Raw genomic sequence first — 27,965 nt, 5'->3', positions numbered from 1 at the left:
AAGCTAACACTCCATAAGCTTTCTTAACTACCCTATCCACCTGTGAGGCAACTTTCAGGGATCTGTGGACATGTACCCCCAGATAATTCTGCTCCTCCACACTGCCAAGTATCCTGCCATTTACTTTGTACTCTGCCTTGGAGTTTGTCCTTCCAAAGTGTACCACCTCACACTTCTCCGGGTTGAACTCCATCTGCCACTTTTCAGCCCACTTCTGCATCCTATCAATGTCTCTCTGCAATCTTCGACAATCCTCTACACTATCTACAACACCACCAACCTATAAAGCCATGTCCCCTTGTATTGAGCAGTGGTGCCCTGGGGAAGAGGCACTGGCTGTCCACTCTATCTCTTCCTCTTAATATCTTGTATACTATATAATAAGTTTAAATGTTTTACATGGACTGTTGTATATGCATCATGTCTTATTTAGGATTCAAATATATATGACAATGGTGATTTTTTTTTTCAGATTGTAGGATATTTTACCTGGATATTTCATGTATAGATTGTACATTGAAATATTAAAGTCAGATGTGAAACATTCAGGCTGGAAAATCTAATGTCTTCATTATAATAGTGAAGTTGCTAGTCTTTTTGACTTTGAAATTAATTACAAGTAAATTTTGTAATCAGAAAAATGTAAAATAAGCATGAAATAGTTCACTTACAATGTTAATTATGTGTACAATATCTTAGTTAGAAATGTAGTGATACCTGTGATGTTAGTAATTTAGAATATTACTGGTTTGTGGAGAGTGGTCTGCAGAAAGCAAAGTGATGTGTTGGGTTCTTAGTACCTGAATTAGTGATCTGCAGATGGTGTGATGGTGTGCATCCAGTAGTATAACGTTGTTCCTGTACACAATTGTTTTATTGAGAAATATGCACTGTTTACCTTGGAATATTAATGTCACATGCATAACGAGTATGAGATGCCTATGCAGTGTTTGATATAGAAATATTAATACCATATGCATTCTGTGTGATCTTGAATATTCAATGCTGTGTATTCACAATTTGCCTGAAAATGTTGATAACACATGTGTGCAGTGTCTGAAATATAATTTTAATGACATTTGCATGCCATGTGTAGTCTGTTATATAAATAACACATGTATTTTAACCCTATTTAGAACATATTGCAGACAATGCCTGGAGTGAAATGTTAGTGGTACATGTGTATAGATTTGAAATAAAATATGAGTAACATGTGAATGCAAAATATGGTATATTACTGACCTATATTATTCAGAACAATTGCATACAAGGTCTAGACTGAAATATTAGCAAAATATTGTTAGAGTGCCTAGTCTAGAATATTAATAACATATCTATGTATTATCTGTACTGAGATAGAAATGGAATGTGCACTCTGGAATATGAATGAGTTGTTATACCTTCATCCAACAAACTTCAATAGGATATGCATGAGAATGCTGTTGGTGTTTTCTGAGGTAGCAAATGAGATATTTTACATCAAAATTAATATAATGTGCTCAAAATAAATCTATTTTGATTATTCATTTCATGTCCATGCAGTATTTATCATGGTTTATTGTTGAATGTATACAATGCATTAACCCGAAGATTAATCTTAGGTGTACAGTTTGTCAGGTTTGTAATGTTAATAACATGTACTATTATAGTTAATAAACTGTATCTGGCCTGAAATATTAGTGATAACTTTGAACAACTCTACTATCTAGAACAGTCATCTTGTTTGGATGAAAATGTTCTGATCTTGCTGCACTCACTGATAGAACTAATGAACTGTGAACATACAAATTTGAGTTAGAATATTAATATTCCTTGTTTAGAGCATCTGAACAGTGATGTAAGGAAAAACATTTAAAAATGAACAAAATTTCTGACATGGCATATTAACCACTGAACAGGATGTGGTCCACAAATTACAACAGGAGATAAAAAATGCATGTCAAAATGGCAATGTTACAATGGAAATGAGGGATTTTAATGTGCAGATAGATCAGGAATATCAGGTTAGTGCTGGATCCCTAGAATGGGAGTTTCTAGAATATCTATAAAGATGGCTTTTTAGAGCAGCTCGTGGTTGAACCTACTGTAGGATTGGCAATTGTGGATTCTGAGCTGTGCAATGAACCGGAACTGATTAGAGCTTAAAGAGGCAAGTGATCATATTATGATAGGATTCAACCTGCAATTTGAGAAGGAAAAGCTAAAGTCAAATGTGGAGTTAAAGGAAATACAGAGGCATGAGAGAGGAGTTGGCTAAAATTGATCAGAAAAGAAAGCTGGCAGCTATGACGGCAGAGCAACAATGACTGGAATTTCTGGAAGCAATTTGGAAAGTGCTGGATATATACACCCCAAACAAGAAGTAGTATTCTAAAGGCAAGATGTGGCTAACAAGAGAAGCCAAAGAAAGGGCATATAATAGAACAAAAGTTCCTTCAAATACATAAAGGATGTGCTGATAGTGGAGAGGGTTCAAAGTAGGTTCACGAGAATGATTCCAGGATTGAAAGGCTTGTCCTATGAGAGCATTTGATAGATCTGGGCCTGTACTCACTGGAATTCAGAAGAATGAGGGGTGAGGTCATTGAAACTGATTGAATGTTGAAGAACTTCAATAAGGGAGATGTGGAGAGGATGTTTCATATGGTGGGGTGGGGTGGGGTGGGGGGTCTAAGACCAGAGGACACAGCCTCAGAATAGAGGAGCTTCCTTTTAGAATGGAGATGAGAAGGATCTTCTTTAGCCAGAGTGGTGAATCTGTGGAATTCATTGCACAGGTGGCTGTGAAGGCTAAGTCATTGGGTATATTTAAGGCTGAGGTTGATAGATTCTTGATCAGTCGGGTCATGAAGGAATACAGGGAGAAGGCAGGAGATTGGGGCTGAGAGGGAAAATGGATCAGCCATGATGAAATGGAGCAGACTTGATGGGCCAAATGACCTAATCCTGCTCCTATGTTGTGTAATAAAAAAAATGAAGTATGCAGATGTGAATGTGCCATTTATCTGGGGAATAGACAAGCTAGTGCAAAAGTTTTCAACCTAACAGAAATATCTAAATGGGGATGGAATGCACTTAAGGGGATGTGGTATGGTGGGGACTCTAGGAAAATTGTTTTCAGTGTGAGTGTGTCTGGAATCTGGAGGGTATTGAATGTGGGAGGCAGAGACACTTAACGTTTAAAAAAATATCCTGAAGAAAGCTTAAATTGTCAATGACTGTAGAGTTTTGAGCAAGAATATAGATGGAGTCACTTGAATATTGGCATGGATATGGTGGGCTAAAAGGGCTGTTTTAGTCTAAAATTTGACCTGGAATACTGATGTGTGAAAACTGTCTGACCTGAATTAACAAGGATGTCAACCGTTATTACCTGTTCTGCTTGATCCATTTTGTTATATTGAAGAGTTGTTTTTGTGTGATTTCTTCCAGTGGAAGGTTCATGCTAGTAATTCAATTTTCTGTTTGTCTATTTGTATGCTGTTTTTTTTGTGGCATTTCACGATTAGTTTATCTTAAATAGTAATTTTTGTAATTGGCACTTCATTAAATGGTTGCGTGGACAATCAATGAGAAAATAGTTTGAAGACAAAAAAGTCCCAATCTCCACCTGAAGTAAATTGTGAAGAGAACATGGGAGCGGTGGGAGGGATCAAGTTGGATGGTCCCTTTAACCTATTGCTTCTTGTCAGTAAGTAATTCAGGGAGATCAGAGAAGTGCTACAAACTTCTAATTTAATGTAATTGATATTTTTATATCATTTTCATGTGACATGGAAGAGCAGGGGAGTAAAAAGCACGTAGATACGATTATCAGTTAATATCAAAAACGACACAATGTGCTTGTGATACAGGTTATCACAGATTTTTAAAAAATTCTTATGGTAGAGGACACGGTTGATTTGCTAAATGTGGTACTTTGAAATCAAAAAAAGCAGATGATAACACTGTAATTAATACAGACAATGATAAAATTAGAATATAGGGATAAAGAGGATACAAGTCACAGTGTTATTTGAAATACCTGGCAGCAACCTATCCCTGCTTATGTTAAGGATAGAAATTGTGTAAGTGGAAGAAAATGGTCAGTTGACATTTCTGGTTGAAACCTTTCATTTGGACTGAAAGATGATGTGGAAATAGTCAGTAGAAAGGTAAGGGCAAGCAATCCATCACTACTTCATCCTAGCTGCCTTTTCTACATTTTTCAGTGCAGATCAAAGGTCTTGACCTGAAATATTGACTTTTGATTTCTGTATACATGCCACATGACTTATTGAGTTCACTCAGTTTGCATTTGTTGCTTATTTTATCTTGAAATTGTACTTTTTAAAAAAAATTCATTGCTGCAAATGTGCTTCAGTGTGTTAAGAATGACAAAGTTGTAAATATTCCAGGCTTATGATAAGGTGGAGTAACCCGTAACCAATGAGAACTTGGTGAATGAACTTTTAGAAAGCATGGGAAATATTTAGTTACGGTTGGGAAAGTTGAGTTTGTCAAATGACAATTGCACGGATTTCAAGCAGGTGTCTCTTGGAACAATCTCATTGGTGGAATAGGAGTATGGCTTGTTGCATGCATGGACCAACAATAAGTATTTACCAATGTTGCTATTAATAGACATGAGTAAAATTGAAGGTGATGTGGTTATCAAGATTGATTCCTTGTGACTCAAAATTAAGATGTTTGCACTTTGATACAGAATTTGCTAGCTGTTATGGAATGTCTGAATAAGCAAGGTGGGCCAAATCACTATTTTTCTGTTACAATGTTGTAAGATGCTGTTTGGGGCTTACCCATGTTGTGTTGGGGGGGGTGGTAATTGCACACCCCGAAGGTGCTGAGTGGAAACCATGCCTCAGTAGTGTTCGCTGTGGCCTGTCTGTGGGCACATGAGTGGACCACTAATTCTGTTTAAGCTGGAGGTGCTTGTTACTGAAAGTCTTCAGATTTATATTTTGGGAGATGGAAGGGTTGACTCTGAGCTTTGAAGGATTGTGAGGCCAGCTATTTTGGATCGCAAATGATTTTCTGATGGCACAGTGTGGGTGAGAGAGTAGTCAGTCAATTTGTCGTATTCTACAGGGTTTATGGTGCAACACTGCAGAGGTCAGTTTTAAATTATGACACCATTTTTGAATTATGTAATGTGTTGACTCCTTATTGCATTGATTCTATCAGCACATTTCTCTGTGGGACACATTCTGAATTGTTAGTGAGGTATTAATGCAGAAGAGCAGAGACATTTTGCTCCATGTTCCTGGTTACCCTGTATTTCGAACATTATATACAACAGGCCTGCTTCCCCCTCTGAAAGGAAGAATATACTTGACATGCTTGATAGAGGGAGTGGCATATTTGGTATGAGAAAAGGTTAAATCAGAGGATTGCAGCTTTCTTGAGATCAGAAGACCAAGATCTGTAATGCAGAGTTAACATGATTGATGGACTGGTGTTCTTCCTAATGTGCTATCTGGACTCAGGGTCACAGTTTCAAAACAAGGAGTTGGGAAAGTGATGACTGAAAATTATTTAAGGTGGGGAATATATCCTTCAGAGGATTGGTTGCTTAAAATATTGAAGGCTGAGAGAAGTGAGAGGACGTTAGCACTGAGGTACAAGGCAGCAATGATCCTTGTCAAGGATGCAGGAAGCACTTCCAGTTAAGATGATGCTGGTGAACCTCTGTGACTTCTGGCTAGTAGCTAACGAAACAAGGATAGCAACTAAGTACTTTGTAAACCACACTTTTTCTGACAAAAGATCATCACAAGTAATAGTGTATAACTTTTCTTTAGACTTGGAGACAATTCGATTTAGAACCAAGGCATGGCGAGGGGGTTGGCCCATCGCCGAGAGTGTGGAAGAGCATGAAAAATAGGTCACAGGACGAATCGAAGCCGCGGGGTCCAGGTGCCAGACGCGAATGACCAAGATCTGTGGACGGAGATTTGCAGGCCTAATCGAAACAGAGAAGTCCAGCATATCCAAGCTGCAGAACCTGTTGTTCAGACAGAGAGTTAAGTGCCAGGCCAGGCTGAAAAGGTCAGCGTGTCAAGGCCCAAGGCCCAAGGCCCGAGGCAAGGTACAGGCCGGTTAAGCTCTGCGCTGAACTATGAAATTCCCTTGCGGACTTCAGTTCTGAAACACTATTTGCTTGCGGTACTGTCTGCATGATTTTTTTTAATTGCACATTGGGTGTTCGATGGTCTTTATTAGGGAGTTATTTTATTTTTTATGGGCATGATGTAATTTTTTATTCTCTGCACATTTGGTATTAGACAGTCTTTTTTCATATAAATGGGGTTTGTTTTTGTGTTTCTTTGTTTTGTGGATGCCTGTTAGGAGACAAATCTCAAGGTTGTATAATGCATATATACTTTGAAGCACACAGACAATGGGCTTGTATTTGTGATACGAGGATGGATTTCAATGGGTCTATGGAGGAAAGTGGTAAGATGAGATATTGTAGTTTGGTACAAAACAAAGTTGTACTTTTTTAAAATATGTTTTGATATATGGAGGATGAAGGTAATGCAGAAATGGAAATGTGTGATTAAAACATATAATTAGAAGGGGAATGGAATTAAGGAGTGTATTGCTAAGAGGGAGTTTAGAAGTTAGGAAAATATTCTTTACTTGTGCAGAATTGGGGTGAATGCACCTTATCTGTTGTTTTTAATTCTCCTTTAAGGAGTATAGTTTGGAATTGTTTGTACAATTTTTTGTAGCTTGATTGATGTGATGAATCAGCTGTCGTATCGTTGAAAGAAGGTAGGTTGATGCTCATTATACGTGAAAAGAGTGTGAGATCTCCTCATTGAAGATTAAAGAAGCATTAACGGAATAGAATTTCAGAGCATGTTGTTGAGTCGTTTTTCAGAAGGTATTGGCCCCAGTATAACTGTTGATGTGGTGGGATGTGTTTTGTCAAAAGATAGTGAATGAATCCAAGATTTGACTGAAGTGATTTGTGGAGGTTAAATCTTTTAGATATGTTATTATTCTTCAAGTGAAAGATAAATGTGTTCAATTTGGTCAAGGATTAAGAGGGACAGTGTTGTTGAATGGTAGAGTATAGTACAACCCATGTAGATATTGTTCCTAGTTTTGGGGTGGACAAAGGGTAATTCACCCAATGAGCAAAATTTAGTTAAATATGAGCACTGTATTCAGTTTGACTGTCCTGTCATAGCTACCGTTATGAACAGTTGTTTTAAAATGTAGCCAGGAGTACTTGAGCTGGAATATGATGCTCAAGATTTTGGTGAGACTGCAATTGGAGTATATATGTGCAGAAAAGATTAAGAAAGATGTACGTTGCGTCTGGGAGGCTTGAGTCATACGGGGAAATTGGACAGACTGGGACTGTTTTCAGTAGAGTGCAGCAGGTTGAATGGGTGAATTTCTGGAGGTATATTACATTATGAGAGGCACAGATAAGGTTGATGGTCAGTGCATTTATTAGGGTGGAAGAATCTACAATGAGAGAGGAAATATTTAAACAAGACCTGCAGGAAAACTTGTTAATACAGAAGATGGTGTGTATAAGGAACTGAAGAGCCTGAAGAGGTACGAACAATTCCCATATTTAAAAGAGATTTGGACAGGTTTAGAGGCAGGCAAATGGGATTACTGGGTTAAAGGACCTGTTGCTGTTGTGAGGTGTGATTCTAAGTGAAAGTTGTCATTGTGTAGAGTTTTTAAAGGAGCATTAGTGCAGTGGTACCCTGTGGTGTGAGAAAATCACTCCCAGGTGAAAATATTTTTCAAATTGTAGGCTAGTATGAATTGATCTTGTGTCACTTCAGCATTTGTCTATTTTGTAAACTCTTTGAATAAATAGTATTATATAAAGAAATGTTCTGTCAACTATGTACAGAGTAAAGAATAAACTAATGAAAGAAATATTGTTCTCAGTTTTCTTGTGATTATATTGTTCCTTCAGTCATGTCTGTGCATCTGGTCAATATATTCTTTGTAAGAAACTTGATCAGAAAATGCTTTCATATAGGTGACATGGAATTAAATTGTCTTTGAAAGGACTGAAGCTGTGCTTGTCTTGTTGGTCCTTTAGTCATGGACTGCTACAAATTGTTTGAAGAAATATAATTCTTGTCTGAGGTAATACTTGAGGCTTTGCGTCCTTTTTGAAAAGCTGTAACGGGATGTGCTTTCCTTTCAGTATCATTGATAAATTTGTTGAAGGGGGTTTGTTTTGTTTGCAGTTCGTTTTTAGACTGGGCTAGAAGGTGAGAGTTGTCTGTGAACCAGTTGGAACCTGAAGGGTTTGTGTTCTGCAGAAGTTTACAGCGATTGCTCAGGGAGGGATGGGTGTTGCACACTCTAGGAGGACCTGACCTACAGGCAGGGTGGAGAGTGTGAGTGGTAGTATTGTTCATTGATTTTATGAGGACACTGTGATCATCTTGAAGATCAGGAGGTGTAGTCTTCTTTCGGCGTGGAGGGGCAACTGGTGCAGTGGTTACATCTTCTGAGTTTGTGCCTTGGCTAGTACTGAGTTCACGTGAAGTTATGTCAGTTATACACTGCTTCTCTTGTTTGGGATCGCATTTTGACCGAGCAGATATCTCTTTGATCACTCCTGAAGATTTTAAGGAAAGAAACGATGATGATTGTTCCACTTGGCCAGACTTTGAAGTCAGTGTACCCGTGTTAGGTTCCTTACTGTTTGCAGCCTGTGGAAAGAGATTTTTTAAAAAGAAATTAAATGCAATGAAAATGTATATCATACTGGATCAGTCATGAAGATGCAACATTTTATGTTGCTGCAGCTGCAAGTGAGAAATTTAGTGGGCGGTGAGGTTGTTATTGGATAAAAAATAATAATGGCAATTCAAATGACTTGTCTGTGAGTGATAGAGTGGATAGGAAAGAGATTCAGCTGTGTCTGCATTGCTACAGACTCATTTATTTATTGAGATATTGCACAGAATAGCCATGCCACCCAGCAACCCCCACTTTAACCATAATCTTAACACAGGACAATTTACAGTGAGCAATTAACCTACCAACTGGTACAACTGTGGACAGAGAGGAAACTGGAGCACTGAGCGGATACCAACACATTTACAGGCAGGGGTAGGAATGGAATCCACATTGCCTGTACTGTAAAGTGTTGGGCTAACCACTACACTACCATGCCGCCTCTAATTTAATGTTTGGAATGTGGTTGCAATAATTGGATTTTTGTGTTGAAACAAGTTGGTTGTAGTTTCAGTGCAGTTCACAGGTAAGTTATGAGGGGTGTAGAAACTTGATCTTTGTTTTGTTGCACTGAAAGGTTGTGTCACCTGTTGTGTTGCACTCGGAGGGGAGCCAGTACTGAGGAGAAGAGGGAGATTGTATCTGTAGTGGAACCTACCTTGGGTCTCAGCATTGATGAAGAATCTGTAACATAAACTGCTCAGAAATAGGTGTTTGGGTAGATTGACTTTGAGCTTCACATCACTTCGAGCTTGCTGAAACAGCAGAGTGCTCTGGCAGTAGGCTTATCTGCAGTTGAACTACAAAGGAATTGATGTTTTTGCTGTAGGCACCTCTCTCAGCTCAATGGGCCTGGACCCTTCTTTAGTGTCACAATCTGTTTGAGATGGCATTTATGTTTGTTGCTGATTTTCAGAAGTGGGAATTTATGTGCAGTGAAACTCACACTGTGAACTTGTAGCTGGACACAATTGTCTTCATGGAGCATTTTCATGAACAAACCAGTGACAGGAAGTTACATTGAGAGGCAGGTGCATGTAGCATATTTTAACAATAGCATTTCCAAAAATTGTATGATTCACTTTAAAGCATAAAAGGCATGGTGCAGAATGTAACTCACCAATTGACCTTTCCACTGTTCAGTGACTGGACTTGGAGTATGTTGGTGATTTGATGGAAGTGATATTGAAAGAGAAGAGGTTGGCAAGTGGCCTGAAGTTGGAGGGAAAAATTTAAAGTTGACTTTCAAAGATATCACTTCTGAAAATGGAATATACATATAAAAATATATTACTGTCTTTGCATGTACATGCAAATTTACCCAAACTCACCTGATTTCAGCTCCATTAAATGTTTTATTGCCTGTTCTGCTTCTTCTGCAGATGTTGTTTTGATTTGCTTCACATTGTAGGGTTTGCTTATTCCAGTTCTTTGTGATAACTGTTAAATAAAGTTACATTTAATCTCACGTGAAAATAGAGCAGTTAATTTTTGTGCAGAGTAATCCTTCACAGTCATGGAACACTACAACACAGAAACAGGCCTATTTACTCTGAGCCAACCCAATATTCTTCAGAACATGTCAAACTACAAATGATTATAGTTTCCTTGAGATTTTGACTTCAACGCATCTAATTTCCTCAGATTCACCATTACTCTAGTACATCAACCTTGTCCGCTTTCTTTTCAGAAATTGTCATGATTATTTTTATTCTTGTGTCATCATTACTAGTGATTGATTTCATAATTCCCAACAAAAACTTGCTTTTGGGTTTTCTTAGAATGTTCATTTTTCATAGGTACCACACAAACTTCATTTCACTCCCAAACCAAACTATTAGATCAATCCTGAGAAGTCATCAGCTATGTATTTCTCCATTTTCAAGCAACCCTCGAAGATAATACTTTTAACAATATCTGACTGAGCTGCATTTCTCTCCTCAAAAAGCATTTTAAAACATTTTGTGAACAATGCATAGAAAAATAATTTGACACACATTCATCAATGGCATGACCCATTGAAAGCAGATGACCTCAATCTTACACCTGTTATAAGATCAGATTTCAATCTTTAATATTTGACAGTCTCACTGAGTGAACATCAAGAAGACACCTTGCTGATCTTTACAAAACCTGCAATAAGTTACCGACCTCATTCCCTTCCAGTAATCAGCCTCCAAATGTCCAACTCCACTGACTACTGCCTCTGCCAGATTCACATTCAGTACCAACCCCTTGCCCATTTCCAGTCTTCTTATGTTCAATCCTTGCCTATTTCCATCTGTAACACCTTCCAAATCTTTGGGAAATTCCAGTTTTCTGATCACATCTGCAGATATCTATTCCCTTCATTACTCCTTTCACCAAAAGGACTTCTGGAGGCATTTCTTTCCTATCTTCAACTCCTCTCATTTTCCTAATTTACATGTTGACACAGGAGCTGAAATTGGCTTGGATGTGCCCACCCCTCCCTTAGAGAAGCAATATAATCCATTCAGCACTATGATAATCAGCCATAGTCTTCACAATTGATAGGACAGCCTCAAAGGGGCATATTGCACCCTTACACTTAGGATTCTGATACTCTGGCATGATACCAACACACTCTTCACTTGAACATATTCCTCCCAGTCATTTCTACAGCAACTATTTTCATTATATGGAAAGTGTAGAGAAAATGTTCTAATTTTGAAAGATCTTGGGGAGCAAGGAAAAGCTGCCTCTGAACATTTTACAACTTAGTCTGCAACGGCAGCTCACTAACTAATTCAAATTAATTGCACAATTCAAATAGGGCTGGGGAAGAAAACATAGAAAATAGGTGCAGGAGTAGGCCATTCGAGCCTGCACCGCCATTTATTATGATCATGGCTGATCATCCAACTCAGAACCCTGCACCAGCCTTCCCTCCATACCCTCTGATCCCCCTAGCAAACAAGGGCCATATCTAACTCTTAAATATAGCCAATGAACTGGCCTCAACTGTTTCCTGTGGCAGAGAATTCCACAAATTCACCACTCTCTGTGTGAAGAAGTTTTTCCTAATCTCAATCCTAAAAGGCTTCGCCTTTATCCTCAAACTGTGACCCCTCGTTCTGGACTTCCCCAACATCAGGAACAATCTTCCTGCATCTAGCCTGTCCAATCCCTTTAGGATTTTATACGTTTCAATCAGATCCCCCCCTCAATCTTCTAAATTCCAACGAGTACAAGCCTAGTCGATCCAGTCTTTCTTCATTTAAAAGTCCTGCCATCCCAGGAATCAATCTGGTGAACCTTCTTTGTACTCCCTCTATGGCAAGGATGTCTTTCCTCAGATTAGGGGACCAAAACTGCACACAATACTCCAGGTGTGGTCTCACCAAGGCCTTGTACAACTGCAGTAGTACCTCCCTGCTCCTGTACTCGAATCCTCTTGCTATGAATGCCAGCATACCATTCGCCTTTTTCACCGCCTGCTGTACCTGCATGCCCACTTTCAATGACTGGTGTATAATGACACCCAGGTCTCGTTGCACCTCCCCTTTTCCTAATCGGCCACGATTCAGATAATAATCTGTTTTCCTATTTTTGCCACCAAAGTGGATAACTTCACATTTATCCACATTAAATTGCATCTGCCATGAATTTGCCCACTCACCCAACCTATCCAAGTCACCCTGCATCCTCTTAGCATCCTCCTCACAGCTAACACTGCCGCCCAGCTTCGTGTCATCCGCAAACTTGGAGATGCATTTAATTCCCTCATCCAAGTCATTTATATTGTAAACAACTGGGGTCCCAGCACTGAGCCTTGCGGTACTCCACTAGTCACTGCCTGCCATTCTGAAAAGGTCCCGTTTATTCCCACTCTTTGCTTCCTGTCTGCTAACCAATTCTCTATCCACATCAATACCTTACCCCCAATACTGAGTGCTTTAAGTTTGCACACTAATCTCCTGTGTGGGACCTTGTCAAAAGCCTTTTGAAAATCCAAATATACCACATCCACTGGTTCTCCCCTATCCACTCTACTAGTTACATCCTAAAAAATTCTATGAGATTCGTCAGACATGATTTTCCTTTCACAAATCCATGCTGACTTTGTCCGATGATTTCACTGCTTTCCAAATGTGCTGTTATCACAACTTTGATAACTGACTCTAGCATTTTCCCCACCACCGATGTTAGGCTAACCGGTCTATAATTCCCCGGTTTCTCTCTCCCTCCTTTTTTAAAAAGTGGGGTTACATTAGCCACCCTCCAATCCTCAGGAACTAGTCCAGAATCTAACGAGTTTTGAAAAATTATCACTAATGCATCCACTATTTCTTGGGCTACTTCCTTAAGCACTCTGGGATGCAGACCATCTGGCCCTGGGGATTTATCTGCCTTTAATCCCTTTGATTTACCTAACACCACTTCCCTACTAACATGTATTTCGCTCAGTTCCTCCATCTCACTGGACCCTCTGTCCCCTACTATTTCTGGAAGATTATTTATGTCCTCCTTAGTGAAGACAGAACCAAAGTAATTATTCAATTGGTCTGCCATGTCCTTGCTCCCCATAATCAATTCACCTGTTGCTGTCTGTAGGGGACCTACATTTGTCTTTACCAGTCTTTTCCTTTTTACATATCTATAAAAGCTTTTACAGTCAGTTTTTATGTTCCCTGCCAGTTGTGTCTCATAATCTTTTTTCCCCTTCCTAATTAAGCCCTTTGTCCTCCTCTGCTGAACTCTGAATTTCTCCCAGTCCTCAGGTGAGCCACTTTTTCTGGCTAATTTGTATGCTTCTTCTTTGGAATTGATACTATCCCTAATTTCTCTTGTCAGCCATGGGTGCACTACCTTCCTTGATTTATTCTTTTGCCAAACTGGGATGAACAATTGTTGTAGTTCATCCATGCAATCTTTAAATGCTTGCCATTGCATATCCACCATCAATCCTTTAAATGTCATTTGCCAGTCTATCTTAGCTAATTCACGTCTCATACCTTCAAAGTTACCCCTCTTTAAGTTCAGAACCTTTGTTCCTGTTTCCTGTGGCAGAGAATTCCACAGATTCACCACTCTCTGTGTGAAGAAGTTTTTCCTAATCTCAATCCTAAAAGGCTTCGCCTTTATCCTCAAACTGTGACCCCTCGTTCTGGACTTCCCCAACATCGGGAACAATCTTCCTGCATCTAGCCTGTCCAATCCCTTTAGGATTTTATACGTTTCAATCAGATCCCCCCCTCAATCTGGCCTGTACACAACTCCCACCAGCGTTTTCTGCCCCTCAGTGTTATGCAGCTCTACCCATATCGATTCCACATCTTCCCAGCTTATGTCCTTCCTTTCTATTGCGTTAATCTCCTCTTTAACCAGCAACGCCACCCCACCTCCTTTTCTTTCATGTCTATCCCTCCTGAATATTGAATATCCCTGAACGTTGAGCTCCCATCCTTGGTCACCCTGGAGCCATGTCTCTGTGATCCCAACTATATCATAACCATTAATAACAATCTGCACTTTCAATTCATCCACCTTGTTACGAATGCTCCTGGCATTGACACACAAAGCCTTCAGGCGCTCTTTTACAACTCTCTTAGCCCTTTCAGGAAAAGACCTTTCTCAAATGATCTACTGGACACATTACCATTCCCAACAACTTCTCTCTCCATTCGCAATCTTTCACTGAAAACATTGATGAGATAGCCTTATTTACAATTTATCAGAGACATCCCCATCCTCCCTGCGGCTTCACAAACTCCTTCACAGCTCTGAGGTAGTGTCTTCATCCTGAAATGTTATATAACAATTACAGCACGGAAACAGGCCATCTTGGCACTTCTAGTCCATGCCGAACTCTTGCTCTCACCTAGTCCCACCGACCTGCACTCAGCCCATAACCTTCCATTCCTTTCCTGTCCATATAGCTGTCCAGTTTAACTTTAAACGACAACATCGAACCTACCTCAACCACTTCTGCCGGAGGCTCGTTCCACACAGCTACCACTCTCTGAGTAAAGTTGTTCCGCCTCATGTTACCTCTAAACTTCTGCCCTTTAACTCTCAACTCATGTCCTCTTGTTTGAATCTCCCCCACTGTCAATGGAAAAAGCCTATCCACGTCAACTCTATCTATCCCTCTATCAAGTCCCCCCTCAAACTTCTACGTACCAAAGAATAAAGACCCAACTTGTTCAACCTTTCTCTGTAACTTAGGTGATGAAACCCAGGTAACATTCTTGTAAATCTTCTCTGTACCCTCTCAATTTTGTTGACATCTTTCCTACAATTTGGTGACCAAAACTGTTCACAATACTCCAAATTTGGCCTCAACAATGCCTTGTACAATTTCAACATTACATCCCAACTCCTATGCTCAATGCTCTGATTTATAAAGGCCAGCATACCAAAAGCTTTCTTCACCACCCTATCCACATGAGATTCCACCTTCAGGGAACTATGCACCATTATTCCTCGATCCCTCTGTTCTACTGCATTCTTCAATGCCCTACCATTTACCATGTACGTCCTATTTTGATCAGTCCTACCAAAGTGTAGCACCTCACATTTTCAGATGTTCAGATTCCCTTCCCACACATGCAGCTACTACATTTTCAAGACATTCACATAAAAGCACTCATTCAAACAGAGAGGATGAGACCATTTGCTTTGTGGGTGCCATATGATCAGGACTGTGCAACAAAACATTTAAAAGGAAACAAAACAGAATATACTCATGCCGAGTAGAGATCAGAAGACTGAACAAACGGAACAGCTTTTTCAAAGACACTACATGTGTTCGATGGGTCAGGTGACCACCCAGAGTTTGTCAGTCTATGAATTTCAATTCTATCACTTACAGACTGCTGCGCAGTTGTTGGAAAATTCTGCACTGCACTGAAGGCACTGGCTTGAAAACAACTTTCTTCAGGGGGATGCAAGATCTCAGATGCAGATTTCTTCAAACTTAGCACAGCTGGAAAAGAGAATTAATGTAATGATAAATAGTGGATTAACAAAGTGGATGCTGATGGTTGCTATTGAACTGCGACAGCTCTTACTTGGAGGAGGAGGTCGCTGCGGAGGCTGAGGTCTGTCAGGTACAGATATTGATCTGCTTGCTGTTCGTGGTCGGAATTCACCTGGTACCAGTTTCTCATTTATTGTGGTAGATTCTCCATCATCTACAATATCATAAAATATCAAAGATACTGAGCTTTCTGTACATAAAAAGGGCAAAGCATGCATATTCATCATCTTAAGGTGGTTACTTACCATCCACTTCAGCTTTTTCAGAATGAGGTGGTCTATTTGACAAATAGAATTCAGCACCAGTTTCAGAAAATCCTTCTGGTGCAGTTTTGTGGTTCATGTTCAGTCCTGTCAGCAATTGCTGAGGAATAGTTTCATCCAAGTCTTCATCTATATCTCCTGGGCACCAGAAATGACAGATCTTTGGTTTATGTCAGTAAACAGTTTCATACAACTTAATACACACATTCTTTCAGTTTCAAAAGAGTCAGCATAATCAGAAGGGTGCCAGGTTGACATGAAATCAGATGCCCAGGTTTCTTTTCCATTCACTTCCTATAAGTTGGGTAATTTACTCATTTTACTCCTCTTCCACTGCTTTACTATAACAAGCTGAAATCAAAATAATGAGATACTAGGCAGATTGGGCAGCATCTATGGCAGGAGAAACAGTTAACCACTGATGAGTTTCCTCACTCCCAACATATTGGCTACCAAGAGTATTTCACTGTTCTGATCAATGTAGAGATGTTTCTCAGTGATTGGGTAAAACACACCAGGATCCCTTGTAAAATGTTCCATTACAATAGTTTTGTGCTACCTTGTCCGATCATATTTCAGTTTCATACTTTCTGAGATATGACTTTTTAGTAAACGTTGCCATTTTTGCCACAAACATCAATGGCTTTGCTTCAATAATAATCCATTCACCCTCAAGTGCTTTAAGAATGGCATCAGTTTAGATAAGAAATTCATTTCCTAGGTTCAATACAGTGATGGAAAGGGTGTGGGATAAACAAAAACAGCCAACAATCTCAGAGGTTGGATGAAGAAGATCCTATCGGATAAGAGCAGGTCTCAAGCCTCCTTTTTGGAGTGATCTGCACCCTGGCATAAAGACAGGGGCTGTATCCGGGAGCCAGGAACAGAGAGAATGACCCCATCAATTGTGGAGGTGTGGATGGGACAGAGAGTGAATCACTGAGCAGGTAGAGATCAGGACTGGAGATCAAGAAATACACCTGTCACTTCAGCACAGGCAAGTTGCTACATCCAGAAGACAGAGCAACAATAGAATGATATTAGAAACTCTCTTACTGCGCAAGGTCCATTAGCTTCCACCTCTTACAAACCGCGTAAGGGCCTGAAAGCAAAGTGGTTAGCACAACGCTTTACAGTACCAGCCAGCTGGGTTTGGTAAGGAGTTTGGATGTTCTCCCAATTACTGTTGGGTTTTCCTCAGGTGCGCCAGTTTTCTCCCACAGTCCAAAGTTGTACTGGCTGGTAGGTTAATTGGTCATTGTAAGTTGTCTTGTGATAAGGTTAATGTTATATTGGGGGGTGCTGGATGGCACAGCTCGAAGGGCGTATTCTGCACTGTATCTTAATAAATAAAACAAAAATTTCCTCTCAGAGCAATGGTTATAAAAATAATTAGAGGGAACGTTGATGAGGAGCTGAGTTCGAAGAGAACCAGGATCTCATTCAGTAATGGAGGAGATTCAAAAGGTAAAACACACAAGCATCCAAAAGGACTAAGAGTTGCTGGTAGAGAGAGGAAAAGAATCATATAAGTGTCTTAAAACATAAGGTTCTATGGGTTAACAATTATGTTTTGAAGATGCAGCTAACAAGGGTGGACTGTTAAATCCTATAAAACCTGTGAACAAAATAATAATATATCTTCATTCTTCACTATCCAAGATTAATTTACAGATTTGCATTTGTTACTTAAAAGAAGGTGTTAATCCATGGAGAACAAACTGTCATCAAGGAAAGCTGAGATGGGGAAATGTCACTGACATTAATGATGGGCCATTTGTCTTGACAGATGACAACAATATCTTGCTAACAAATAGAAAAGACATGGAAAACTAACCCAATCAACTTGAAGTAGATACAATGATAGAGTATTTTAAGGAGTTTACAGTAAAGGGTCTATTTTGGTAATATGAAATATATGTTATACAGACCAAGGCAACATGTTCCCAAATCAACAACAGCTAATAAATGAATCACTGCATGGACAAGATGTAGGGTCAACAACCATCAACTTTGAATTTTCTGTGACAGCGTGTTAGAAATATTACAGAAAATCCATGCAGCCATGTTACCTTCAGTGTCATAATCCAGACTGCTGAAATCAAAACTTTCTTCAAGCAAGCAAGAATTTGCAGTTGGAGACATAGGAGCAATACTGTTTCTGTTTCTATTAAGTTCTTCATGTAGATTATGCAGCCAGTTCCTGGTTCGAGGTCTAACACTCATCACTCTGCCATTAACCTGCAAGGTATTAAAGTTGATTTTGTGATTGCTGTAATGGTTCAATGTTATGGCTGGCTACTTTCAAGAAGCTAGGAATTCCAGCTTACCATAGCACTGATGAACATGACAACTTCCTAACATCATCACTCATGGTCACAAAAATCATCTTTCATTCAATTCGAAGGGTAGCAATTTCTTTAATTTGAATTCAATCTTTACAAACAAAAATTACATTGGAATTCATCCTTTTCCATATATAATAGAACCACATAGTGCACAGGAGGCCTTTTAGCCAAATCATCTGATCTATACGACCTACTGTGATTTTCTTCTTCTCTCAGGGGCAAGAGTCATTCATGATCTGTGATTCAAAATGCCTCAGTTTTGAAGGTATGTAATAAATCCAGCCCTCCTCTGCCCTGCAAGGCACCCTCTCATCTCTGTACATACCTTGTTCTGCTGTTTGGTACCTCGCTACTACTCCTAGTAACATCCTGTCTTGGGCCTCCTGAGAAGTAATGTTACTTGAGGTGTTGTTTTCCAATCATCATGGTTTTGGTCAAATTAATAAGTCAAACATTCTTCTATTTTTGCCTGGACACAACCTACAATCACACAAAATGTCTAAACTTTTGTCTCTGGACCAGGACTTCCAAGCTTTGTTAAATATTGACATATATACTGTACTGTGGGCCTTGTACAGATTCACCAACACAGACAAAACTGTAGGGAACGAAGATACATGGATTCAGATTAAGATGGCGCAGAGATAATTAGTGGGGCCAGACAGGAGTTGCGCGCCTGCAGTAAAATATTAGCAGGGAAGTTCAGGAGTGATGGGATAAACAAGGCAATGGGGTAAAGGGAAAAATCAGCATGGCCAGGAGGAGGCTGGGAACACACCAGGAAGTGAGGGTGTGGGCAAGGACAAATGTGTAGGGCAATAGGCTGCAAGTAAGTTGAGAGGGAGATAAACCCAGTGAATAAATACAAGTCAGAGTTAAAGTGGAACAAGTATCAGTAGGACCACAAGGTCTTATACTTCATACTTTATTGTCATCAAACAATTGGTACTAGAACATACAATCATCACAGCGATATTTGATTCTGCGCTTCACACTCTCTGGATTACAAATATTAAATATTAAACAACTTCCATACCAGGTTGTGATGCACCCTAGGAGAATGCTTTCTACGGTGCATCTATAAAAATTAGTGAGGGTTTTAGGGGGACAGGCCAAATTTCTTTAGTTTTCTCAGGAATTAAAGGCACTGGTGGGCCTTCTTGGCAGTGAACTCTGCTTGGTTGGACCAAGTCAGGTCATTTGTGATATTGACCCCGAGGAACTTAAAGCTTTTGACCTGTTCCACTTGTGCACCATCGATGTAAATCGGGTCGTGTGGTCCACTACTCCTTCTGAAGTCAACAACCAATTCCTTCGTCTTGCTGACGTTGAGGGATAGGTTATTGTCTTCGCACCATGCCACCAGGTTCTTAATTTCCCCTCTGTACTCAAACTCATCATTACCCAAGATACGGCCTACAATTGTGTCATCAGCAAACTTATATATTGAGTTTGATGGAAACTTGGCTACACAATCATGGGTGTACAGTGAGTACAGCAGGGGGCTGAGCACACAGCCTTGTGGGGCACCGGTGCTCAGAGTGATTGTAGAGGAGAGCTTTCTCTGAAACATACATAAACACAGACCTCTCTTCCAATACATTCAATCACACACACTGACTTCATCCCCATCATCCTTCTCTGCTCAGACTTTGCAGGTTCACAACTGCCATTGAGAATGCATCATAAATCAACACACAATGGTGACCACACTACTACAAAAGTAAGTTCACCTTTTTTCCATCCAGTTCCAAAACTTTCAAAGCCATGCGACTATCCTGAAAAGTCACTAGCATCTGTCCACGATCAAACCTAAGAGAAAGTTAATAACACAATTATAATCCAAGCGTCTGAGGCAAAAATCAAGATCAGTAAAGTGATTCACATTAATCAACTGCAGCAATTTACTTCTGTTTCCTGGAGCTAGGTTTAGTTTAATCACAGCACAAAATGATGCTGCAATTACAATAGTGAAAGCAGAAAACATGACTTGCAGCTCTAACATCTGGTAGCAAATTGAACTTAACAGGAATTTATTAAAAAGGCATTAATGAAGTGAACTGGCTGACTGAACATTACAGACATTATTTATATTTCATTGAGATATGCAATAAAAAAAAAGTTACTGTCTATTTCCAAAGACTTAGCAATCATCCTGTTCGGTGTTTCCCCAATATCTCTCTTCATAAAGCAACACAACACAGAAAAGGCCCTTTGGCCCAACTCATCCATGCCCACCGAGCTGTATTAGTGACATTTGCCTACATATGACCCATATCCCTCTAAACTTTTCCTATCCACGTACCTGTCCAAATCTTTTAAACATTGTAATTGTACCCACACCAATTACTACACTTCCTCCAGCAACTAGTTCCATGTATCCAGCACCATTTGCTTTGAAAAAGTTTCCCCCTCAGGTCCCCCATTAAATAATTCCTACCTATCTTAAATCTATGCCCTTTTGACTCCCCTATCCTGGGAAAAAAGATCATGAGTTTGCACCTCATCTAAATACTTTTGTAGAGTTTGCATTCCTGTCCAAGGTCAGCCCTCAGACTCCTGCAATCTAGGAAAAAAAGTCCCAGCCTTTACTTCAATAAGTGAGAGTCAGAGAATGAGCCAATCAATATTATACTCGTACCCAATTCTTATTGATAAATAACACTTACCTCACCAACACAACAGTGCCATAACTCTGAAAGTAAGAAATTATTTCATTCCTTAGGTCATCTGGAAATTCCTCTTTTGGTTCGTTGGTTGGTGCCTTAAGGCACACCACCACAGTTGCATCTGATGGTCCCTGTGAAGATGTAATTTCTTGGAGTATTTGTTCACGTGCAAGAATATCCACTTCCTCAATATTCACTTCAAAGACAGCTAACACAGGCCTACGTTTGAAGCGTGAAGAGGGTTTTAAAATTGAGCAAAATGAAATAATATTACAAATGACATGGACATATCAATACTCCAGCATATCATTAAAATTTCTTTTGTAGTTTAGCTATTATTCCAATATGCTACATGTACCATTTTGTATAAGGGTAATTCAGCACGCTAAGAAAAACTACAAATATTACAAATAACTAGCACCTTCTTTCATGAAATAAAGCAATAATCTTATCTCATTAACCAAAATGTACATATAAAATTCATGTCCTGTCCTGTATACGTGTTAGAATCCAAACCTGTCAAGGTAGCTGAAGGTGGATCTCAATGATGACTGATCCAGTGTCCCAAGACGATCAGGTGAGATACAGGTTAAATCAAAACACATCTCTCCTCACATTTATGGTCTTTGATCATCAGATGTTTCAAGCAGTTTTACACATTTGGGAGATGAGCAATCACTACACTTACTCTAGGTTACTCTAAGTATCACTGAGTACCTCTGATCTCTGGACAGAATAATGACATGGTGTTCCCTTGAATCCTGAGGGAGGCAAGTACAGAAATTGCAATGGTCCATGCAGAGATACTTAAATATCTGTGAGGTACCAGAGAACTGGGAGATAGCCAATGTTGTTCTGCTGTTTAAGAAAGGCTCTAAACATAAACCAGGAAATTACAGGCCAGTGAGTCGGATATCAGTAGTGGGCAAGTTATTGGAAGGTATTCTAAGACATCAGATATACAAATACTTGGATAGACATGGATTGATTGAGAATAGTCAGCATGGCTTTCAATTCAAGTTTAATTGTCATTTAACCATATATGAATACAGCCAAACAAGACAGCATTACTATGGAGACAAGGTGCAAAGACACATTACCAAGAGTCACAAACAGTAAGTGCACACAAGATCACAATAAAGAGTCCCGAGGCCCACTACCCCCAACCCCCACGACACTATTGCTTGATGTTTAGGAGTCAACAAACCCATATAGAACACCAGTAAAAATACTACACAAAATATGCATGTATATATACAGATGAAGCTCTCAGCTCAGCAATATCATCTGTTGACTGGCCCTTGATATCTGCTTGGTGACACCATATGCAAGCACATGGACTTCAGCAAGGTGCTTAACAATGCCCTGCTGGAAGGTTGGTCGGGAATGTTCAGTCACTTGGCATTCAAGATGAGGCAGAAAATTAAATGAGACTTTGGCTTTATGGTGGAAGCCAGAGAGTGGAAGTAGATGGTTGCCTCTCTGACTGGAGGCCTGTGGCTAGCGGAGTGCCACAAGGATTGGTGAGTCCATTGTTGTTTGCCATCTATATTAATGATCTAGATGATAATGTGGTTAACTGGATCAGTAATTTGCAGATGGCGGCAAGACTGGGGGTGTAGTTGACAGTGAGGAAGACTATCAGAGCTTGCAGTGGGATCTGGACCAGCTGGAAAAATGGGCTGAAAAATGGTAGATGCAATTTAATGCAGATAAGTGTGAGGTGCTGCACTTAGGGAGAACCAACCAGTATATGTCTTACACAGTGATGGTAGGGCACTGAGGAGTGTGGAAGAACAAAGGGATCTGGGAATACAGGTACTTAATTCATTGAAAGTGGCGGCACAGGTAGATATTGTCATAAAGAACGCTTTGGCACATTGACCTTCATAAATCAATGTATTAAGTACATGGGATGTTACGTTGAAATTGTATAAGACAGTAGTGAGGCCTAACTTGGAGTGTTGCATGCAGTTTTAGTCACCTACCCTCAGGAAAGATGTAAACAAGTTTAAAAGAGAAAATTTACAAAGATGTTGCTGGGACTGAAGGACCTGAGTTAAAAGATTGAACAGGTGAGGACTTTATTCCTTGGAATGTAGAAGATTGAGGGGAGATTTGATAGAGGTATACAAAGTTATGAAAAGCATAGATAGGGTAAATGCAAGCTGGCTTTTTCCACTGAGGTAGTTTGGGGCTACAACTGGAGGTCATGAGTTACGGATGAAAAGCAAAGGTTTAAGGGAACATGAAGGGAAACTTCTTCAGTCAGAGGGTCATGACAGTGTGGAATGAGCTACCAGCGCAAGTGGGACATGTGAGCTCAACTTCCATGTTTCAGAAGTTTAGATAGCTACATGGGACTAGAAAATTTAAATGACTTGGCACAGACTAGATGGGCCAAAGACCTTGCTTCTGTGCTGTACTTTTACAAAAATGATTTAAATGAATGCGAACCATTAAAAAATACTACAGCACCAATTTATTTTCCTAACATAATAACTCCTTTGCCACTTCCCCAGTAATAGTGAAGTAGGCCAACACATTAACAGAGATGACTACGAGGGGCTGGCAAACAGGGCTACCTCCCATGACAACAGGAGTCCATGTGTACCTGCACACTCTGCAGTTGAACTCCAACACATCCTTTTGTTTTTGCCTGGCAGCTTCTCTGCCCATAAGCCAGCCAGACTGACAGGCTTCCTTTTCAGCCATGCAGTGAACTGCCTATACGGCTGGGAAGGAAGGGGAAGAAGGAACTGATAACTAATGCTCAGAAATTTACCCCAACTTGGAAAAAAAAAATCTCTTTATGTCCTTCTCACAAAAAATAAACAAGACATGGCCCTGTCAGTGTGCTCCCAATAGCAGCAAGGTGATGGCAGACATCAACAATGGCTATAAGCAGCACTTGCTCATTGATACCCTGCACCCAGATGACCAGTATAGGCTTTTCCAGAGCCTCTTAAAAACTCATCTCAACCTTGGTTCAAACATGGACCAATGAACTGAATTCCAGACACAAATGGAGAACAACTTTCTTTGATGGCAAGACAGCATTTGACAAAGTATGGCATCAAGGAGCCATGGGAACATTGAAGTACACAGGCGTCCAGGGGTTGAAGTCATACTTCATACAAAGAAAGGTGATGTTTAGTGGTCAATGATCCCATCTCCATGACATCAGTTCCTCAGGACAGTACACAAGGCCCAACCATCTTCAGCTGCTTCATCAACCTTCCCTGTAGCAGAGGTCAGAAGTAGAGATTTGTGCACTACGATCAATTCCATTCACAATACCACTTCAATTTGCACAATCCATGCCTGTATTCACCAAATCCTGAACAACTTTCACTCCACCAAAGGGGCACAAGAGTCTGAAATCTAGGTGCAGGGTTGCCAACACAAAAGATTAACAATTCCTTTCTTCTTACAGTTGCTGCTTGATCCACTGAGTTCCTCCAGCAGATTTTTCTTGATTCACTCCACCAAAGTTCCATGCAATGGTCATTAACACCAAGGCTGGGTCTAGCCATCTATCCTTGGCATTCCATGGGAAAAGCATTGCTGAGTTGCTATCTATCACAGTCCCTGGAGGGGAGGTTTCACCACTGATCAAAAATGTAATTGCATCACCAACATACTTCCTGTTGCTGAGAAATCAGAGACTGGGTATCCTGACATCCCAAAACCTTTCTGCAATCTACATGACATAAGTGAAGAGTTGATACAGAACACGCCACTCGCCTGGACAAACGCAGCTCCAGCAACCCAACAGGATTCACAATTATCCAGGGCACAGCAACTCTGGACTAGCACCTCATCAAACTCCCTAAACATGCATTCCCCTCCATCTCTGTATCTGCAAATTACAGTGCAGTTACCTCAGCTAGACTAACAGCACCTCTCAAAACCATGAACCCAACCACCAAAAATGAAAAGGACAGCAGATATCTAACAACCCCACCTGCAGGTCTCCCCAACTGAGAAATATACCACCGATTCTTCATCATTTCTGCATCTGAATCCATGAACTCCCCGCTCAACAGGACTGTGGGAGTAGCTTCACCTGAAGGATGCTCCAGTTCACCATCCCAAGGGTACTTAGAGATAGGCAAATCAAAAAAATAAAGTGTGTGGGAGGGTTGAGGCCAATATGGAGGGAGTGTTACAGATGCCAAGAGTAACCTCTTCTATTCCCACTGCCTCCCAAGTACCCTCATCCACCTTGGCTCTGTAACAAGATCTGCAAAATCGAGTTACCCATTGTAAATACCACAAGTTCCATCAAATTCTTATTGTGAACGTTACACTGCCTGCTGCCTTCAGTAAAACAGTCAGTTGCAGCCAAACTTTGTTCCAACGCTTGCACTGTCTATGAAACTGAGTGAGACTGAGATGCCTAAGCATTTATAATCCCATTACATTGTGGAGTTCATGCTATGCATGAAAGAAATCTGTACCAATAGAAAGCTGGCACTCCCACAACTTACCAATACAGTGATATTCTCACACACCACTTCTCATACATGCAGTCTGATCAATGCTTTCAAAGAAATGTGCTGCTAAAATTGATGGTGGACGAAAAACAAATATATTTCTTCAACAGAACAAAATAAGGAAGAGGGGTTCCACTAAGAATAAAACCATAATTAGGTTTTGCGAATATACAATAAATCATTGGAAGGACAGCTGCTCTGGCTGACCTGCTTTTCCCAGAAGTATCATGCAAAGTACTTTAATTCAGCAATCAATAGTACTTCAAAGGCAACACTGTGTAAATAAGAAAATGGAAATTAAGTTTTCCAAAATATAATGGGTCATTTAGAATCATGAATTCTAATTACAGGACATCAATTCTTTACATGCAATGGAAAAACTACCTATTTATGATGAAGAGGTATAAAAATGTGGAGTCTGCCAAAACATACAACGTACGTCTTAGCTTTTCGGACTGTGATTCCACACAAGAACATAATTATATATGTTCCAACAACAAATCTAGTGTAGAGAAGCTTTTCCTCTTTCTCAATCGTTGCCTGAATAAGTTCCAATTAATAAATACACACATCAGATTTAGCTGCAGTAGCTTCATTAAGGTGGAATAAATGGATGCTTCATCCGATCAACTTCAAAATATTTCAAGCAATTTACAAATTTCTTAAACTGGATGGAAAGTTTGACTAAAATAAAATGAAATTGCAATAAAAATGTTATATAATACCAAAGTTTAATGTTCAACTGGTATTATAAACAGGACTTTGTATAACTGCTGGAATTGTGGCATTGTTAAAGGATCTGGTAGAGCTACAACACCACCTTGAGACTGCAGACTGCATCAACAGCATCACATATTAGTAAATTTGGTTATTAAAAGTATAATAAAAATTATATTACAAAACAAATTTAGGGGCAAGTAGAAATACATACTCACACATTCTTTTGATATAAAATAAAGACATGTATCATAAAACTGTATGGCCTATTAAAATGGGCTGCTGAGCAATACTTTGTTCAGAATATCACGTATGACAGAACAGGAGCTGTATACAGTACAGCACCCAGTCTGGCTGTGACTCGTGAGGGAAACTTGAATAGGCATTTGGCAGACATCATAGGGATGGTATTAGGGCATTTAACCCATCGTGTCTGCTCCACCATTTGATCTTGGCTGATTTATTTTCCCTCTCAACCCCATTCTCCTGCCTTCACCACATAATCTATGACACCCTTATTAGTCAAAAACCAATCAACCTCCGCTTTAGAATGACTTGGCCTCCACAACTGTCTGTAGCAATGAATTCCAAATTCACCACCCTCTCTCTGGTTAAAGAAATTCCTCCTCATCTCTATTCTAACTGGGGATCAGGTGGAGATGGAATCATACCAGGCCAGGGAATAGGGAAATTACCGATGTGGGTGTGGGTGTCACGGTGGCATAGCTGTTAATGTGATGCCATTACAGCTTGGGGGTCCTGGAGTTTGGAGTTCAGTTCTGGTGTTGTTCTCTAAGAATTCTCTGTACACCCTCCCCGTAGAATGCGTGGGGTTTCTCCGGTTTCTTCACACAGAATAAAGGAGGACAAGGTAGGTTAACTGGTCATTGTAAATTGTCCTGTGATTAGGTTTGGGTTAATCGTTGGGGGTTGTCGGGGCAACATGGCGTAAAGGGCCGTAAGGACCTACTCTTTGCTGTATCGCTAAAAATAAAATAATAAATAATAATTGGTCGGAATTGTGATTGGAAGGGGGTGGGGAATGGTCAGGAGCAGACTCCAGACTCCAGTCTAGGTGTTTCAGTTGTTGAGAGTGTCATTGTGTGTTGTTTCACAAGCATGGAGGGCACTTAGTCAATTTTCAGTAGTGTTATTTGTACTGTGTGCAGTGCCCAAAGGAATTTCTAGCAATGATCCAACATTTGACAAACATGCTGGTGACACCTTGTGGTAGGCAAGTAATTCTGCACCATTACTCATTTATGCTTTTAATTTTCAGCGCAATCCATTTAACCGTTTCATACACAGCCTCCCATAACCAATCATTTAGAATATGGCGAAGAAAGCTAGAAGTGACTGTTAATATCAGAATTACACCAACCTCCGAACCTTTTCCAGACAATACTAACATGAAAAACTACTTTGAAAAAGATTAATTTTGGAAAGACACTGTGCACTAAAGTACTCCTGGAAACTGAAAATACCCCAGGTCACATCTTGACATTTCTAATAGAAACATGTCACTGTTAAAAGGAGCAGTTAGGTATTCCATTCCTCGGCCTGTTATTTAGTTAGACTAAGGCTGACTTTCTACCTCAGAATCATTTCCCTATATCAAAACTATATCCCTTCATTCGCTGAATATATGCAATCTCTTGAGTCTCCACACCCTTATTGTACAGACAATTCCAAAGCTTCACTATCCCTTGGAAGAAGAAACTCCTCTCATTTTTATG

The 27,965-nt window shown here is 39.9% G+C and overlaps 1 protein-coding gene across 1 annotated transcript in view; it reads right to left on the bottom strand.

Moving 5' to 3' along the window:
* Positions 1-129: 129 nt before the first annotated feature.
* Positions 130-27,965, bottom strand: part of LOC134350594 (synaptojanin-2-like) — a 118,404-nt gene continuing 90,568 nt past the window's right edge. Inside the window, exons 19-27 of the mRNA XM_063056022.1 lie at positions 21,014-21,232; positions 20,078-20,156; positions 18,069-18,237; positions 15,979-16,134; positions 15,765-15,887; positions 15,564-15,679; positions 10,062-10,170; positions 9,851-9,942; positions 130-8,702 (exon numbers count right to left, since the gene is read on the bottom strand). Of these exons, the coding sequence (XP_062912092.1) occupies positions 8,091-8,702; positions 9,851-9,942; positions 10,062-10,170; positions 15,564-15,679; positions 15,765-15,887; positions 15,979-16,134; positions 18,069-18,237; positions 20,078-20,156; positions 21,014-21,232 (1,675 nt within the window). The 3' untranslated portion in view covers positions 130-8,090. The remainder of the gene's footprint in view (positions 8,703-9,850; positions 9,943-10,061; positions 10,171-15,563; positions 15,680-15,764; positions 15,888-15,978; positions 16,135-18,068; positions 18,238-20,077; positions 20,157-21,013; positions 21,233-27,965) is intronic.

Source organism: Mobula hypostoma, chromosome 8, assembly GCF_963921235.1.
Source record: "Mobula hypostoma chromosome 8, sMobHyp1.1, whole genome shotgun sequence".
Lineage (NCBI taxonomy): Eukaryota > Metazoa > Chordata > Chondrichthyes > Myliobatiformes > Myliobatidae > Mobula > Mobula hypostoma.
This window is presented reverse-complemented; position numbering and strand designations above follow the sequence as displayed.